This window comes from Phyllobates terribilis, unplaced genomic scaffold (assembly GCF_046119375.1).
Source record: "Phyllobates terribilis strain yellow unplaced genomic scaffold, ASM4611937v1 Scaffold_1__5_contigs__length_1240528914, whole genome shotgun sequence".
NCBI classification, from domain to species: domain Eukaryota; kingdom Metazoa; phylum Chordata; class Amphibia; order Anura; family Dendrobatidae; genus Phyllobates; species Phyllobates terribilis.
In genome coordinates, this window is record NW_027362761.1 from 812,935,620 (window position 1) to 812,955,132 (window position 19,513).

The following is a 19,513-nucleotide window of genomic DNA, read 5'->3' on the forward strand; positions in this document are numbered from 1 at the left end:
AGGTTGGCTGTTAAATCTGGAGAAGTCAAGGCTGGAACCAAAGAGGGTTCAGTCTTTCCTGGGTCTCATTCTGGACTCAGAAAACCAAACCTGTCTTCTGCCAGAGGAAAAGAAACTGAAGATCAGATCCCTAACATCTCAGGTTGTCAGCAATCCGACCATGACCCTGAGGAGTGCAATGTCTCTGTTGGGTACAATGACGTCTTGCATCCCGGCGGTTCAGTGGGCCCAGCACCATTCCAGATGTCTTCAACAGGAGATTCTGGCAGCGGACAGGCGGCTCAAAGGTCGCCTGAATGGGAAAATATCTCTTCCAGATGTTGTGATCAACTCCCTGGACTGGTGGACATCTCCGGTCAACCTATCTTTGGGGGTTCCTTGGACCTTCCAGGTGTCGGATACAATTACAACAGACGCAAGTGCGGAAGGTTGGGGAGCTCACCTAAGGGATCGTTCTGTACAAGGCCTCTGGTCGGACAGCGAGACAAGTCTCTCTTCCAACATGAAAGAGCTGTTGGCAGCCAGAAACGCGCTAAAAGAATTCAGTTCTGTTCTTCAGGGTCCTCACGTCAGGATAATGTCAGACAACAAATCAACAGTCGCCTACATCAATCATCAGGGGGGTACCAGGTCTCTCCCTCTGATGTTAATAGCGGATCAGATCTTCAGGTTTGCCGAGAGTCGGCTGGTTACGCTCTCGGCACTGCATATAAAAGGGGAAGAGAACATAAAGGCCGATTTCTTGAGTCGTCACATCTTGAAACAAGGAGAGTGGGAGTTGAATCCAGCCGTTTTTCAGCAGATTGTGGATCGGTGGGGACAGCCCCAGATAGATCTGTTTGCAAACAGACACAATCGGAAGACCGAAACCTTTTGCTCCCTGAATCCAAAAGAGGGGGCGTTTGCGGTGGACGCGCTGCAGATTCAGTGGAATTTCACTCTAGCTTATGCCTTTCCCCCTTTAGTACTGATCCCTACTATCCTGAGGAAGATCCGAGAGGAACGGGCGAGAGTTATATTGATCGCCCCGTTCTGGCCCAAGAGACCATGGTTCACTTGGATGAAGAGAATGTCCCAAGCAGATCCATGGGTTCTTCCGGACATCCCGGATCTCCTCAGGCAGGGCCCAGTCTGTCATCCCCAAAGAGCGGGCCTGCATTTGACGGCTTGGATTTTGAGAGGTCGCTATTGACGCAAAGGGGGTTTTCTCCGGATCTTGTTACTACCCTTCTAGCAAGTAGAAAGCCGATAACAACTAGAATCTATGGTAGAACCTGGGCTAAGTTCTTGTCTACCTCGGGTCAGTCTGCCAAAGGGAGGATTCCTATTGAGGCCATACTAGAATTTCTCCAGAAGGGGTTAAACATGGGACTAGCCACCAGTACTCTTAAAGTACAGGTATCGGCTCTGGGGGCACTGTATAATTATGACTTGGCAGCAAATAGATGGATCATTAGATTTATTAAAGCCTGTCATAGATCCAGACCTATTCCTGTTCCAAGAATGCCTCCTTGGGACCTTAATTTAGTTCTGGAAGCATTAACCAAACCTCCCTTCGAGCCCTTAGAGAAGGTTTCAGAAAAAATCTTAACTTTAAAGACTGCGCTATTGGTGGCCCTGACATCAGCTCGTAGAGTCAGTGACTTACACGCACTATCCGTTAACCATCCATTCACTCAAGTATGTATGGATAGAGTAATCTTAAGACCAGACCCGGCCTATCTTCCAAAGGTAGCCTCCAAGTTCCATAGGACGCAAGTAATCACTCTCCCTTCCTTCTATCCTAATCCTAGGGATTCTGAGGAACATAAGCTTCACACCTTAGATGTTAAGAGGGTGTTAGTCCAGTATTTGGAAGTGACAAAAGCCTGGAGAAAGAGTGACGCTTTATTTATATCCTTTCAGGGGGCTAGGAAAGGACTTAAGGTTACAAGGGGGACCATAGCTAGATGGGTCAGGGATACTATTACCTTAGCCTACTCTTCTAGCAATCTGCCGGTTCCTGAGAACCTGAAGGCCCATTCCACCAGAGCGGTAGCTGCTTCCTGGGCTGAGAAGGCGGATGTGCCCATCGACATTATATGTAAGGCGGCAACTTGGTCATCCCCTGCTACATTTTACAAACATTACCGTCTTGACCTTTCCTCTTCTACTGATCTGTCCTTTGGTAGAAGGGTGTTGCAAGCGGTGATCCCTCCCTCTGGTATTTGATCTCTATAAATCTCTCAGGTGGTGCTGTCATGGGAGAAGGGGAAAAGATCCTAGTTACTCACCGGTAACGGGATTTTACAGAGCCCATGACAGCACCCTATTAATTCCCTCCCCTTTATCACTGTGGTGTGCACTTTTTTTAAGGTGTTTAGTACATATGTTGAGGTGGTGGTTATGTATTAACCTGTCTTCGGAGGCCCTCTCATGCTCTGAAACAAAAACTGATGCGGAGGAGAGGTACCGCCTTTTTATTCAGTAGGTTCCTGTCCTTGGTGGGCGGATACCCTCTCTCAGGTGGTGCTGTCATGGGCTCTGTAAAATCCCGTTACCGGTAAGTAACTAGGATCTTTCCTCCACATATGGGGTATTGGCGTACTCAGGAGAAATTGCACAATGAATTTTGGGGTTCATTTTCTCCTATTACCCTTGTGAAAGTAAAAATTTTTTGAAAACAAGTAAAACGTTCATTTTTTTTCATTCCACATTCCTGTGAAGCACCTGAAGGGTTAATAAACTTCTTGAATGTGGTTTTGAGGGGTACAGTTTTTAGAATGGTGTCACTTTTTTGAGTATTTTCTGTCATACCGGCCCCCTAAAGTCACTTCAAATGTGATGTCCAAAAAAAATAAAAAGGTTTTGTAAATGTTGTTGGAAAAATGAGAAATAGCAGATCAACTTTGAACCTTCTAACTTCCTAACAAAAAAAAAGTGTAAAAAATGATATAGATGTAAAGTAGACATGGGAACTGTTATTTATAATTTTTTGTGTGATATAACTATCTGATTTAAGGGCATAACAATTTAAAAGTTTGAAAATTGTGAAGTAAAAAAAAAAATTGTCACATTTTTGATATTTTCATAAATACACAAAAATATCAACCAAATTTTACCACTATCATGAAGTATGTGTCATGAAAAAATAGTCTCAAAATCACTGGGATATGTTGGAAGCGCTATCGCACAAAAATTATACTGGTCAGAATTGTAAAATTTGGCCTGGTCATCAAGGTCAAAATTGGCTCAGTCACTAAGAAGTTAAATGCCTGAAGCCTTGTTTGTTTTACATAGAATTTTTTTTTTTTTTTTTTTAAATCAGGAGTGTGAGAAATAGTATTGAGCATCTAGTAATGTTTTCCACCAGTCTGATCAACCTAGCAACTGATCTCCTGTTTGGTATATGCAAGGCATTGTAAGGCTGTGTGCCCACTATGCTTTTTTTAAGCAATTCCACTGCAGAAACGCTTGGTAGAAGGTCTGCCATGTTCCCCAATGATAATCCGCATGTGCTGTGCACATGCTGCAGGAATGTCCGCTACGTTTTATCATTGCGTCGCTTGACCCGTCACATGACTAAATGACGTCATGGCAGGTCCTTTTAGTCCACCGCGAGCTGCCGGCAAGCCAAGACTGATCGCTAAGGACACCGGGGGCCATCAGAAGGTAAGTGTAATATTTATTTTTTACCACTCTTTCAGTCACACTATATAAATCCATGCTGGTTGCATGGATTTATATAGTGTGACCAAGTTGTCAAGCACTTTCCAAGTGATGCTAACATCTCTTGGAAAGCGCTTGACAACCTGCATGTGGAAATGCATGTGAAAGAACGCTTCACTTCTGCATGTCCCTGGCAGGAAAACGCATGCACAATCCGCATGTACAATCCGCATGCGTTTTTTTCTGCCAGGGGAGATGCAGAAACGCTCAGGAAAAAATCCGGAGCATTTCTGCATCGTGGGCACATAGCCTAAACGTTTTTATTTGTACACTATCAACTGTAATTTTCTCTTGTTGCCCATTTTAAAGGGGACCTTTCATTAGTTTTAGCATGATTAACTGGCCATATCTTGTAATAGTGGCTTCCAAGCTGAATAAGAAGTAGTTTACCCTTTTCATTACCATTGTGAAGACATTGGCTTGTAAACTTTAGATTCTAAATTCCTCTTAAACAAGGGGGCATTAGCAGAGATTCGTCTTTGTGGACGTGTACTTTTTTTCCCTGATTCGTTCTCAGAGGAGAAAGTCTTACAGGAGGAACGCTACTCTAAGCTTTTCTAGTCATGTAGGTACTTCTCTTAATTTTTTTATGTGCATCTCCTGCTTATGATTGGGCAGTGTTGTCATGCAATGGGAAAAGGATATGCCCCTAGAAATACTTAGAGCAGGTTTTCTCCTGTGTGACATGGAATGACACACAGCCCAGCTCATCTGTGATATATGCATCTACTGCGTAGAGTACAGCAGAGCTGTGTGTCATTGCAAACACCTCTAGGCCAGAGCTGAAAGTGCCCTGAGATGAAAGCTGCAAGAGATGCTTGTAATGAGACATTGTTCTGTACTCTACACAGTAGGTGCTGAAGTCATTGAGGTGAGCATGGCTGTCATTACATGTATCACAGGAGAAAGACTGGTCTTCTCTAGGGGTGTGTTCTTATCTCCCTTGCATGATGCTGCCTGCTTATGATTGGGCAATGAAAATAAAAAATAAAAAAGCTCCCCCAGAGACTAATTGCTTCCAATGCTCACTTGGTTGAAGGGGAAATTAGAATCTAAAATTTCCAAGTTAATATTGCTTCAACAGAGATGAGAAATTTTAAAACCTGTTTTATTCAGCTCTGCAGCCACTCTTAGTCTTAGAATGTTAAACTGGCCATATAAAACAATGTGCCCATGATGCAGAAATGCTCAGGATTTTTTCCTGAGTGTTTCTGCATCACCCTGGCAGAAAAAAAACCCGTGCAGATTGTGCGTGCGGATGTGAAGCGTTCTTCACTTGCATTTCCGCATGCGGGTTGACAAACGCTTTGCAAGCGATTTTAGCATCACTTGGAAAGTGCCTGTCAACTTGGTCACACTATATAAATCCATGCAAACGGCATGGATTTATATAGTGTGACCGAAAGAATGGTAAAAAAAATAAATATATACTTACCCTCTGATGGCCCCCGGTGTCTTGCTTTACGCTCCGTCCTGGCTGCCGGCAGCGGTACACTGCACTGAAGGACTTGCCGACGTCAGCGTTGCGTGACCCGTCACATGACTATGACGTCAGCGCAGGTCCTTCAGTACATCGCGATCTGCCGGCATGCGAGGAGGAGTGCATCGCAGGCTGCCAGAAGGTAAGTATATATTTATTTTTTATTTTCTTCTTCTTTTATTTTTTACAGGTACTATGGTACCCAGGTCCGGAGGAGTGTCTCCTCTCCTCTAGACCCAGGTACCATCCACACATTAGAACGCATGGAATGCGCATCTACATATACAGTGATGTGTAATCCATGCGATCTAATGCAAGTCAATGGCGGCAAAAATGCAGCACTTCCGCAAAATAATTGGTAGTGCTCCGTTTTTTTCCGCAATGATAATCCGCAGGGGAAATTTCCGCAGCATGTGCACAGCATATGCGGATTATCATTGGGGAACATGGCAGGCCTTCTATCATGCGTTTTTTTTAAGCGTTTCTGCAACGTTTTTGCCGCTGCGGAAACGCTTAAAAACGCATCGTGGGCTCATGGCCTTAATGTCCTCTTTAACCATCATTCAGGAAACAAATGAAGCCTTTTAATTGTCCAGTGTAAATAAGCCTCCCCAGTTGTTTAATGGGTACACAATAATTTTGTACTTTTTATGAATACAGTTCAGTTTTTCACGTGACTGAAACTAAATGACATTGTGTTGGCTATAGTTTTCAGTAGGGCTCAAATGTATCGTCCTATTCTGGAGCATAGATTCTGTGTACCTTGATAATAGAAATATTTTCTTTTAATTTATAATTTTAGTAATCTTAATGGAAATGTTTTTGCCTTTTTTTTTTTTCCCCATAAAGGGTCAAAAAGAAAAAGTGATAGAGTTGAAATGTCTGAACCAAAGAGGCAAAAACCGTCCTCTCATTTAGCAAGGCCTCCACCTCAAAGGCTGTCTGGAAGTGCAAAAAGGGTTGTCAGCTCCAAAGGAAAGCAGGCGTCTGATTATAAGAGTGATGATTTCCAAAGACACGACAGGAACAGAAGACCTGAGGGTGACAGAAGAATACATTCATCTAGTAGTACCTCCCGGGATGGTTTTAAAGGATCACAAGACAAAGTGAGCTCAAGGAAGAGAGAACCTGAGAGAAGACCCAAATCCCATACTCCAGAAGTGGCTCCTGAGGTATCGGCTTTGATGTCATAACTGAATGGGGTCTTTTACTGCCACAATTATACATCTTGAGTCTATGGAATCACAACTAGATATTTTACTTGATTTTTTTTCAGAGCCAGTGCAAGTCTGCCCTTGCTGGTTCAAGCACTTCTGTATGTGTTTAGAAGGGCTTTTAAGATGTAGAAACTATTAGGTCTGCCATCAGCAACCACTCACAACAGAGCTGCAATAGGCCTTATTGTAGTTCTTCCGTGTTCATCATGCGAGCATAAATTATGGACAGCATGAGCATACTTAACTTACTGGTCTGCAGACCAGTACCACATTAAATGTAGTACAACACGTTTGTCATCGGTAACCAATTTTTAGGTTCTTTCTAAATCTAACTACAATGACTTGTTGAGCCCTGGCTTAGTTTAGTGTGAGAGGATACAAGCAGCAGCACTGAAAACTGGACTCTTAGCAAACACTATCTGGCATATGTGATATGTGCTTTCAGTCTGTAAGGAGAGGTTTTTGTTTAGGTAGTAGGCCAAGTGGTAGCATCTATATCTCTGTTAATAGAGATGTCATGTATTCTCACAGCTATGGAATTTTTAATTCATTCCATTTAAAACAAAAAACAAACTTTTATCCTTTTTACTAGAAACTAAGGAATGATTCAAGCCGAAGGCCAAGCCGGTCAAGTCGCTCATCTGATGGCAACTCTGAAGATTATGGGTCAGACCGGGATAGTGGCAGTGGTAGTGAATCATCTGATGACGATCAAGCAAACAGTGAAAATGAGGAAGGCATGGAAGAAGAGGAGGATGAGGGAGAAGAAGCAGAAGAGGAGGGAGAGGAGGAAGAAGAGTATGATCAAGAATCGCATGAGCGAGACCAGCGAGAGGCAAATGATTATGATACTCGAAGTGAAGCTAGTGACTCTGAATCGGATTCTGCTTCATTCTCTGGGGACTCCATTCGTTCTGGGTCTGGCTCAGACATTTCAGGTAAGCTTAAACTTAGTGTGGCATTCCTATCACTATTTTCATTTTGATATGAGATTTGCTGCTGGATATATATCCATGGTTTAAAATGATATTTGCATTAAGTATTTCAGCTGTCTTATTTTACTAACACATTTCCACATTCTGAATGACACTTTGTGTTGGCTGTCATTAACAGGGAAAACAGGATTATTTTAGACACAAGACCTAGGTTATGACAGTGTCATCAGTGTATTAAGAATTAGTGCAAAGTACTTTGTCACAGGGCCCCTATAGGATAAAAACTTGTCTCACACACTCTAATAGTACCTCACATTACATTTTCGGGAAGCATCTCAAACCTTATTTCTTCGAGATAGCCGTGTCTGTTTTTTTACTTTGCCTAGTTCATTGTTGGACTCTGAGCCTGCTGTTTTGTAACTACCTAAGTAGTCATGATTCTAAAGTTTTTTTTTTTTGTTTTTTTTAAACATCTGAGAGGGAAAGATTTTGCCTTTTGCAGAAAAAATACATTGTTCTTTCAGCTGTTCCAACACCAAAGAAAATGACTTTGATTTGTTTCAGAATGTAGTAGTTTTTTTACATTATGTAGCTTCTTTCATTGTTTTACTTGTTTGAAATCTTTTAAAGGGAACCTGTCCTGTTGAAAATGGAATCTGATCTGCAGGCTGGATGTTAGGGGCCAGGAGGAGCTGATCAGATCGATGTACATTTTTTGGGGAAAAGTTTCGGTAAAACTTGTATTTTATTCATCATCAATGACTGGACTGCTCACTGTACTCGTATGCATTGAAGCCCCAGGGATTTCAATTAATAAAATGCAAGTTATGTTGAATCATTTCTCTTAAACCAGTATATCATTCCGCTCAGCTTCTCCTGTATACCATGCTGTCCACAGATCAGACTGCATGCACAACGTGACTGATTCCCTTTTTGCTGCTTTCTAAACTTTTAGTGTTTAATTTCCGCCAAAACTAAGGGTGAAATGCTTCAAAACTGTCATTTACTACACCATACGAAGCAACTGACGTCTACAACCACTTTGAGCTGCATAGATTCTTCTCTATAATTTATGTACATTTGACATAAATTATATTAAATATGACGGGTTGCAATTGGCCATGCACCTCTAAGTCCTATATTTTTTTTATTTTTTTAAACAGGTGCAGCTGATACAAAAACAGATTTGCACATTTATTGTCACAACTACAGGTTTCAGGAAATTTTGTAACTTTTTAGATCCAGAAAACTGGCCTAAATTCTGTGATTACACAATTAAAGGGGTTGTCCCACAAACAAGTTTATTTTATTCACTAGATCTTGGAATAATAACTTCCACAATTAAATGTGATTTACATTTTTATATTATTTTTTTCTCTGCTGAGATAATCTTATAAATGTGTCCCTGCTGTGTACTGTGTAATTGCGTTGTCTGACCGTACAGGAACATGGTCTGATCATACCACATCTCCTGGGCAGGGGGGGGACACACGAGTATACAGATATTACAGCACGGGATCACTGCTGACTCTTTGAGGTCAAACGGCCCTTAAAAACGGTCAGGGAAATGTTTTGCCTTACATAAACATTCAGCTGTGATCCCGTGCTGTAATATCTGTATACTCCCTTGCTTCCTCCCCCGCCCAGGAGATGTGGTATGATCAGATCATGTTCCTGTACGGTCACGCGGTCAGTACACAGCAGGGGCACATTTTATAAGATTTTCTCAGCACAGGAACATGATTTTTAATTGTATCCAATTGCGGAGCTTATTCTTATTCCAAGATCTAATGAATAAAGTTAACTTTTGTTCCTGGGAAAATCCCTTTCATGTTTTTGCCACTGATCCTGTATGACTGGAGAATTGTACATGGAGCCCTTTGAACATGGCTTGTAGGAGCAGTAGATTGTATGGGCAAATGTTTCATTGCAAAAAAACAATCATTGAGCTCTTGGTTTAATAACCACATTTTGAAATGGCAAACGTAATTGCATTTAGTGTATTGAAGAAAAAAAAGTGAGTTTGAGATATTCTTAAAAGTAGACATTCTTGTCCGTAAAAAAACGAGTATCCTGAGTTCCATTATAGATGGAATTTTTCTACACGTGGATCCATATATCTAATTGAGGTAAAATTGCAAAACAAAAAAACGCAATTCTGACATTGTGTTTTTGGAAATTGTTTTTACATTGTACATTGTGTGGTAAAAGTGGTCAAGGCTATGGAAACATCTGAGCCGGCTGTGTTATACTGTTTTCATGTGTCCTACAGAAGTGAAGTGGGGTAGCAAATTGTGTCGCACAGTCCACTCGGCTTTTTCCGAGGTCTCCAGCTTCTGTGGCCAGCACATAGTAATACCCTTAAATTGATGAGCTGGCAATCAGGGCTGTGGAGTCGGTAAGCCAAACCTTCGACTCCGACTCCTCAATTTCCATGACACAGACTCTGACTCCCTCATACATGGTTCATGCTTAAGTGATAAATTTACTGTAGCACAGATTCATCTCCGCTAAAAATCTAGACCCTTAGATCAGGAATAGGACACATTTATAGGACATTTCATAACTTTCCTAAATTCTTATGAAAAAATATTCCCCACAAACTGCATTGAACTACTGTACCCAATTTATTATATATTTTAGGTGTTGGAGTCGGTCCATTTTATACTAACTCCGACTTCACCAAAATGGGCACCGACTCCACAGCCCTGCTGGCAATAACAATTATTCTAAAAGGACTGAGCCGAGCGCAATAGATGAAATTCCAGAGGAGCACCTTATTAGTTTTATGCAAAAAATATTGTGCAGAATGTTATACATTTGTAAAATCCTTGGTCTGGACTCGGGATAAGATTGTGACAGTCACTTCCTTTTATAGAACACCTAAATGTCATTTTAGCACTTTTCTTTGTGGGATTGATAAGTAATGGATGCTGTCACTCATTTTAGTATTGTGGAACAGGGAATGAAATGATGTTGAATATACTAATCCATGACAATTGTAGGCCAGAGCTTTACTTTCAAGAATTGAGACTAAATCCAAAAAGGTCAGTGGATGTCCTTAGTACAAAGCTTGTAAGGTTGGCCTTTAGTTTAGGATTTGTACTCTGACCCATAGAGGGCTATTCTGTTCCCGTTAAAGCATCTTCTTGAAATCCTGATGACTGTTTTTGAGAGTTGGTGGTTTATTACTGTAATGGTAGGTCCTGCCTTTCTCCCACCTCATGTGGAGCTAAGGGCTCCCTGCTTGTCTTCTCTTACATATCCCTTGTAATAAGAATAGACTGCACGCTGTTTGTCAGCCGATCTTTAGTTTTCTAGGGTGCCATTTTGCTAGAATATCTAAGTTTGGAGCGTGGCTATTGGAGCAGTTAGATCGCTGCCATGCTTACGTTATCTTTTCACATATTTTCTAGATCAGAAAAAGAAGGAAAGGAAAAGGGCTAGAGGTATTTCTCCAATTGTGTTTGATAGAAGTGGAAGTTCTGCATCAGACTCTTATGCAGGTATTCTCTCTTTCTCAGATCATTTTTCTGATTTCTTCCACACTACATTGCTATAAAGGGGAAATAGCCCACTGTTGGCATGGGAAATCTTTAGTGGGAAGGCGAGTGGGTTTTGGATGGCCTATAATAGTTTTGGTAGGGATGGGAAGTTTCACTTGGTCTGATTTTGTTCTTTATCAATGGTATTGAGATTAAATACACTCCAAATAGTAATAAACTGACAGGGAAAAATATATATATTAACCTACTGTGTAAATTTTGCGGCAAAAGCTTTAAACAGATTGATCACAGGAATGTTCAAACATGTACATATATTGATTTTGCAAGAAAAATAATTTCTATCAAGCTTTTTGTAGCATTTGAAAACAGCTGTCTTGAAAATGTATTTTTTGTCTGAAGGCACTATCTGAATACATGTACTTTGACTAAACGCAGGTTCAGAAAAGAAGCATGAAAAATTGTCCTCCTCTGTTCGCGATGTTCGAAAAGGTATCCTTTCAATTTTTCCCTTTCTAATTCTTTTTCCCTCCTCAATGACTTGTCAATGTTATACTGCCTACAATATTGATTTTCTAGACTGATAAACCTCAGTTATCAATAAAAATTGCAGGCATCTCCACTGAAAGGGCAGCCCCTAACAGAAATCTGTGCAGACATCGTATTATTTTACATTATAGTTATTGCCCTATAATCTTTTGTGGTTCTACCTGTTTTAAATGTATTCTCTGTGAGGAAACAATATGTACAAACTTACAGCACCGCAATGCCACTCCTGTGTAGCATTGACAGGAGAGCAGCGTCCATGACATTGTGATTTCTAAATGTTCTCTACATTTGCTAAGAAGGTGCAGTAGGAGCAAATGCAGTCACTGATAATATTGTCATACATTTGCTTAGAATTGAGCATTTGGACCTACTATTGAATCGCTGCATAGAGCCATATCTCCATTTGCTTGTATTGTAGAGTAAATTGCAGACTTGTAGTATGGCATCTGCTCCGAAAATTCTGAGCGTCTGATCATAGTCAGACATGCTGACAGATTGCCTTTGAAGTAGAATTAAAGGGAACCTGTCTCGTTGAAAAATGGTATCTGATCTGCAGGCAGGATGTTGTAGAGCAGGAGTATCTAATCAGATTGATATCCATTTTTGTTGGAAAAGTTTCAGCAATTTATTTATTGAAATCACTGCTATTTGTGTGAGTGCAGTGGGCTGTCCTTCCCAGTGACTGTCTTCTTTAAATGACTATTCATGCAGAGCTTAGCTGGCAGTCAGAGTAGGACCGCCCCCTGGATGCATGTGCATGTAGGGCTAGCTGCCAATCACGGAGTAGGACCGCCCCCTGGATGCATGTGCATGCAGGGCTAGCTGCCAATCACAGAGTAGGACTGCCCCCTGGGTGCAAGTTCATGCAGACACCAGGGATTACAATGAATAGAATACAAGCTATAACAAATCTTTTCCAACAAACCTATATATAATTATGCTCAGCTGCTTCTTCTCAATACCAAGCATTCCACAGATTTGAGTACACCTTAACAGGTCCCCTTTGAAACACTTTCTTTTTTTTTATCAGTGATTTGTGACTTGTCTTTCATTTCATGTAAGTCGTTTCTTCCACGCATACAATTATTTCCATATTCTAGTATCCCTGCAGGGTTTGTCAGTTGTGCTTGCCATGAGAGAACATGAACTTCTCAGCCACCACGTTATTTTTCTCCGATTGCACCCACCTTTTTGAGTCTCTATTTTTACATTCGGCAGACTTGTCACAGAAATGTCTGACTTAGAATATATTTTATGTGTGAATGTACTCTAAAAGGAACAACCATAGTATTCTAATAAAAAACAAAAAAAAATAACTCCCCAAGGCAGTTCTCTAACATATTGTGGATACTGGCTCAAGAGTAAAATAATTTAAAGGGAACCTGTCACCTTGGGAAAAAAAAATGCTATTTACGTAAAAACATGGAATTAATCTGCAGGTAAATAGCGTTACAATGTTGCCCGTCTGCACTATAGAAAACATACTGCCTGGAAAAAATGAACTTGAATACTACCCAGAGCAGCTGGCGATCGGGCATGGAGTGGTTAGTCGCTGCTCACAGCAATGCTTACTATATTGTGAGTGAAGATTGTGAGCACGCCCCAGCACTTTGACAGCTTGCTCTTAATAGATGCTCTGCACTGGTAGCTGTCAAAGTATAGTCAGCGGTGACTAAATTGCTGCATGCAAGGCTCCCATGACTGAATGCTGGCAGTGGAAATAAGTTGATTCCCTCCTTGGAGCTGTACAGCGTTGTAGTGCAATTTACCTGCAGATTAACCCTCTAACTGCAAACAAATAGAATCTGCCACCTTCAAAACTGCTATTTTAAAGGAATATCCTTTTAAAAACTAGAGACTGTTATATTAAACAGTCTGATGTCTTTGTATGCAGCTTTTGTGAAAAGCCCTGATTTTCCATGCTGTTTGTATTCTCGAGCACATTAGATCATTAGATTGTTTATAATGTAAATAAATGTATTTTTTTTTTTAAATGAATGAGTGTTCTATAATGGCTTAAACAAATTGTGCAAAAAAAATAAAAATTAAAACTTAATTGAAGTGATCTTATTCGAAGTACCTTGTCGTCAGGAAAAAAATGCACCGACAGCAATGGGGCTGTCGGGGGCACGGTTAAAGCAGCCTGTATACTCCGAGCTGGTGCCTCCCCATGACTGAAACCCACCCAATTGCTGCCAGGGGGAATAAAGTTAATTTTCTCCCCCAGCAACGTTCGACTAACTGGTGCACATCCCCTAATAGAGTATTTTTAGCTTTTTTTCAAATTAATGGAGCCCTATGGATACACTTTTGTGCGCCAGACACTTCTACTTGAACTTGGCTTCTGATTAAACTGTCTGCATCTTAATGTCAGTGAATACCAGATTAGTCTGAAATGGCCAGAAACTGGAATGATCTTTTCTGCTGCATTTCTGCTTGTGTGACACTGTATATCTGAAACTGTTATGTCTACTGAACATGAGGAACTCTGAAGAATTCCTACATTGTGTGCCTCGTCCCTCTCAAGCTCTGTAGTAAACGTAAAGATGTTAGTTTTGCCTATAGTATTAAACTAGATCAATAGGTTGAATTGTTATGCATTGCTACCACATCCTTTCATTTCTTCTGATTTTTATTTTTCAGAACGAATAAATAAAATTAGATACATTCTCCAGGATGCCCGGTTTTTCCTCATTAAAAGCAACAATCATGAAAATGTCTCATTGGCTAAAGCAAAGGTAAATTGTATTTCTATTAAAAGATGTTTATGTAAAGGGCACTGTCTGCATTCCCTTTCTAGTTTCCTTTTGGTTTGTGCAGTACCTAGGTAATTTTCATGTGGACACATCTTTGGGTTCATCACCTCCACCGCCACCCTAATTTGTGTCCAAATAAGGTTTACAGTAGAAAGACACAATTTCTATAATATGTGAAAAGTCCTGCAGCCCCATCACCACCTCTATGGTGGTCACATGCTGACACCACTGCTCCAGCCATGTAAACACAACAGACTTTAAAGTGGATCTCTCCAGGTTTTACAAAACAAACTGCACAAGTTCTAAAAAAAAATATATATATCTTAAACCTGTTGAGGCTGGTGCATTTTTTTACCTTAAATCCATGTTAGTATTGTTGTATAATCCCTTTTGAAAGTTTAGTCTCAATCTTTGTCCACACAGCCTAATTAACAGTTCTTGTGTCCCTTTGTCTGCTGAGACCTCACACTGCAAAGTACAGGCTGCAGTTAGGCTGGGTAGCGGGAGATCGAATACTGGTACTCATGAGTGCTCACTTTATAGCTGGGCTTATTTTAATATCAAGATTATATAACCATTCTGTCATGGATTTTCCAAGTAAGTAGACCAGCCTTGTCAGGTGTAAGATTTATATAGTGATATGTGGTTTGTATTGTGACAGACCATCAGGAGGGCATGGAGCACTGCATGTTCCAGCCCCCCCCCCCCCCCTCCCCCCATGTTCAATACCGTGTGCATCTGAAAGGTGTTTGGTGTGTTTTTGTTCTTTATATACTTCTTTTGTTTGATTTTAGTGCATTAAAAGTGACCTCATTTTGTTTTTCATTTTAATGCAGGGTGTTTGGTCAACATTACCAGTCAATGAAAAAAAGCTGAATGCAGCATTCAAGGCTGCTAGAAGTGTTATTTTGGTGTTCTCTGTTAGAGAAAGTGGAAAATTTCAAGGTAAGACTTCAGGGTGACTTTAGAAAGTAGTGAGTCCTTCCCTTCCTTTTGAATTCAGTCCTGGATTTGGCTCAAACTGCCATGAATTGGATAAAAATTCCTGGCATTAGCACTGCATTTTAGCTGTAATCGTTCCAAAAAAGGATTTCCAGGACTTCTCAGCATAAATTGACTCCTAAATTTATCTGTGTGAGGACTGGCATTACTTAATAATTTCTCCAATGTTCTAATGTTTGCTATCTTCCCACTCCCTGTGGTACAAATGCTGCTGGAACACTCATTGATTGATAGAAGAGGACCTAGTGCTGGTCCCCCTCCCCCAAAACCCCCCCTCCCCCAAGTCAATTGGACTGATGGAGATGTCTCAGCTGTTTCAGTAAAAAGATGGCTCAGCTGTCTCATGAAGTTGCACGACATGGACATTTCATCATTTATTCCTTTTAGAGCATATTTTAAGATATGCAATAGTTCCTTTACTATTTAGCTGTGGCAGAAAGCGATGTAAGGATGCAGCACTTTGCTGCTTTTGGACAAGAAAAAAAGTGCCATGGGCTACGTCAAAGCTGAAGGGGTAATCTGAGCTGAAGTGTGTGTGTGTATATCGATGTGCAATAATCTATTAAGTGAGGGGGTCCATTTCTGGAACTTCCACTATTGTAGTCAAAGGTGGCCCTCTGCTCCCCTACTTGGCACGCCAGAAAAAATGATTCAAGATGACCATTTAATAAGCGTGGCTATCCCCATAGTTTGTCAGAGATACTGAACACAGAGGTGTCGAGCTCTATTTGCTTTTTTTGAACACACTGTAGTGTGTCCTGGAGGGGTCTGCAGAAACAGTTTGAAGTTATGAAATTGAGAAAAGACACATTCAATTTTTCTTCACTTTCCCTAGGGTTTGCCCGGTTGTCTTCTGAATCTCACCATGGCGGATCACCAATACACTGGGTTCTTCCTGCAGGGATGAACGCGAAAATGCTTGGTGGAGTTTTCAAGATAGACTGGATTTGCAGGTATGCTCAGATAACGTAGTTTCTTTACGATATGTAAATTGAACAGAAAAGGTTTCTCAACTTCTTTTCCATCCCTTTCAACTAGAATATAATGGAAAAATAAATGATGTGTGTGTATATATTATCCAGAGTTGGACGATTTCTGAAAGTAAGCATTTACCTGTATATAGTGAATGTATGATGCATATAGCAAGTGCCCTCCTAAGCTTGCAGTGTCAGATCTTTAACCCAGTCAATTTGGTAAGTCTATGTGGTTGAAAATTGAAAACTTTCACGGTCGAATTTTAAAATTATTTTACATGTATTTTTTTTTTTTTTTTCTAGGACCACAAATTTAAATGTTAAATGGGATATATATATATAAAATAAAGTACTAGGGTAGTAAAAAGGGTGTCAGTTTTATTTAGGCTTCACTCAGATGTTTTTCATGAGCATGTTGTATCGGTACTATTCACGGAGAGAACGCGTCTGTGATGCTGTTCACATGTTTTTGTTTTGTTTTTTTTCCAACAGTGTGGACTTGTCTGTTTTTTGATTAGTCACAGATCAAAATCACCCTTACATGTCTAAGGGTCTGTGAAAATCACTGACTGCACACGTGAAGACACTTTAAAAAAAAAAAAATTATTGTAAACTTTTCCATAGGAGAAAATCATTGAAATAATGATGGTAAAAACAGACACTCGCTAATAAAAATCCAACCAGAAGCTCTCATGTGAAAAAGAAAAAACAAAGATGTCTGAAGCCTAATTTAAATACCATGAACTAATTTTTTTTTTTTTTTTTTTCTTTTTGCTTCTCCACCATGTCACTGATTAGGAGAGAACTGCCATTTACAAAGTCTGTCCATTTGGCCAACCCATGGAATGAACACAAGCCAGTGAAGATTGGTCGAGATGGTCAGGTTAGTTAACCTCTAATTCCTTTTTTGACCTATAGATTGAACCTGTTTTCATTCTGAAAGAAAATATAGAAAGTATACTTAAAAAAAACAAACAAAAAAAAAAACACTTTTGCTTGAACATTTGATGAAGATTATATCTACCTCTATGTATCTGTTTAAGCCTTTCTTGCACATGCTCCTCTGTAGGGTTGGTTAATGCTTTCTGGCACACAGGTTTATCAGTTGTTGACTCTTTCCCTATTGTACTACACCAGGTATTGGAGAGATATGGTAGGTTTTGTGCCTGCTCCCTAGTGAAGCTGGTCTTATTTTTTGCCTGAAATATCCTTTATTTCAAAAGGTGTGAAAAAAAAACTTTATGCCAGAATGAATTAAATTAGCTTGTGTTGAAGGTAAATCCCATTTTTTAGACTGTGTACATTATTTAATATGTTAATAACTGTTGACTATTTCCAGGAAATTGAACCAGATTGTGGAGCCCAGCTTTGCCTTTTGTTTCCAACGGATGAAAGCATTGACTTGTATCAAGTCATTCACAAAATGAGGCACAAGAGAAGAATGCTTTCTCAGCCCAGATCGCGAGGTCGTCCCTCACGCCGCGAAGCAACAAGAGAAGTGGGAAGGTTAGAAACGTTCTTTGGACTGATAGTAGGCACTTGTGCTGGAGTAACATGACGGACAACACAGCACACATGTCGGTGCCAGTGATGAAGAGCAAAAAATCCTCACATCAAGCTGCATGGAAGAGTTTGTGGCTTTATTGAGGATTTCATTTTGGCCCCATTCCTCCTGCCCAACCCTTTCTACCCACTCGTGTTGCATTCTGATTTGTCAAGATCTGTCAGGGGAGAGCTTTATATTTTAGACTAGAATAGACTAGAGATTTAAAATCCTGAGTTAAAAAAACAAAGCTGCAACCCTCCTGAATGCATAGGTAAAATCAAGTTTGAGGAATTAATCTTACCCAAGGAAAGTATGTTAATTTCTTGTTTAAAAGCCTTTTCTTTCAGGTATAACCAAGGATATCCCCTTTCAGATATGGGACTTTTATAAAGGATCAAATCAATAATGGTGTTGCAGAAGATGCCACCTCCCTATGTGGAGATAAAGCTTTAAAAAAAAAAAAAAAAAAAAAATGTTGTTGTCAAGAGGAGCCTTGTTGGGACTATTTCCATATGGCTTCACCATGATGTGTTTTAGAAGCAGATTGCGATCTATAAATAATCCCAAAGTGAATACATCTTGGTGAGCTCCTGAAACCGGTTTAGGTTCTGTGGAAAGGGGAGCAAGTTGCACTTGGAGACCTGGCAACAAACCAGAAAGTGTGGCTGTTGCTGTGTCTGTACATCCCTTCCAGATGCTGGCAGTACCTGTGGACTATAAATATTTAGTGGATCGACATGGTTATTTCCCACTGCTTTATGAACTTAACAACCTGTACCAGGAAAAGAGGGTGTAACATGGTTTCAGAATTGGAGAAGGCTTTCAAAGAACTGATGCTTAAAAAGCCCTTCAGCCAATCACTTTTCCCCTATATAGGCTAATTTCATAAAAAGCTAACAGGTTTCTCCTAAAGACTGGATGTGTTGGTTTACTGGGGGCATAACGGTGGTAGGTAGGAGAGCCAGCTCCACTTCCCTGTTTCTTTCAACCTAAAAGGACACCACCGATTAGGTAGGAGGAAACCTGACAGCCCCTGTTTCATTTCTTTTTTACTTTTTTTTTTTTCCTCCCGTTTCTGCTTTTATATGGACTGAGCACAAAGAAGTTGTAAGCTGAGGTTACCATTACACTAAAGTGCATACATGTGATTTTTCTTTTTTTACTTCACTTTTGCAATGGACTGCAAAATATATTGTAACAGCACCAGTACACCACCTCAGGTCCGCCTTGTATATGTGCGGCTTACAGCTTAAATCCTTAGTGGACTTCTGTATGAACTGTTGCTATATTTTATACCGGTCATAAATGCACTCTACAAGAATGCGGTATGTTCCCTCTTTACACCAGCTTTTATTTTTTTATATTTTATTTTTGCTTTATGTGCAACTTCTGTGCTTCTTGCTCAGAGTGTAAAGTTTCACCTGATAATTTAGTAGTGGTTAATTTATAAGTGTAAAATATGGTGTTCATGGTGACTTATCTGAGCTGTTTAGAAATCATTGCTTTAGGAGGTTTTTAGCCCTAATTTGTGTTCATGTACAAATGTGTTGTTTTTTTGTTTTGTTTTTTTAGTTTTTTTTTCATTTACATTGAACTGTATTCTTCTTGGCAGTTTTCAAAGTCCAAAACAGCAGATCGATAGAAATTGTGAATTTTGTTTACTTGACTGAACACTAGTTTACGTGGTCTAGTATAGTATATGTTCAATTAAGTTTTATTCTAAATAAAAAGCTTAGCATACATTGCAGGAGAAAGAGACCTATTGGCCCAAACAGCTTCCTAATTAACCCCTTCCCAATATGTGTGTTGCATGGTGGGTCCCCTTCAGTGACTCGCAACGTAC

General features: G+C 40.1%; 1 protein-coding gene across 3 annotated transcripts in view; it reads left to right on the plus strand.

Moving 5' to 3' along the window:
- Positions 1 to 19,513, plus strand: part of YTHDC1 (YTH N6-methyladenosine RNA binding protein C1) — a 45,442-nt gene that overhangs the window by 10,276 nt on the left and 15,653 nt on the right. Inside the window, exons 3-11 of one of the 3 annotated variants that reach the window (XM_073637178.1) lie at positions 6,038 to 6,360; positions 6,998 to 7,343; positions 10,757 to 10,846; positions 11,282 to 11,335; positions 14,036 to 14,130; positions 14,985 to 15,093; positions 15,986 to 16,103; positions 16,923 to 17,007; positions 17,464 to 17,630. In XM_073637178.1, coding sequence (XP_073493279.1) covers positions 6,038 to 6,360; positions 6,998 to 7,343; positions 10,757 to 10,846; positions 11,282 to 11,335; positions 14,036 to 14,130; positions 14,985 to 15,093; positions 15,986 to 16,103; positions 16,923 to 17,007; positions 17,464 to 17,630 — 1,387 coding nt within the window. The remainder of the gene's footprint in view (positions 1 to 6,037; positions 6,361 to 6,997; positions 7,344 to 10,756; positions 10,847 to 11,281; positions 11,336 to 14,035; positions 14,131 to 14,984; positions 15,094 to 15,985; positions 16,104 to 16,922; positions 17,008 to 17,463; positions 17,631 to 19,513) is intronic. The other 2 variants (XM_073637185.1, XM_073637194.1) reach the window with 2 other exon arrangements.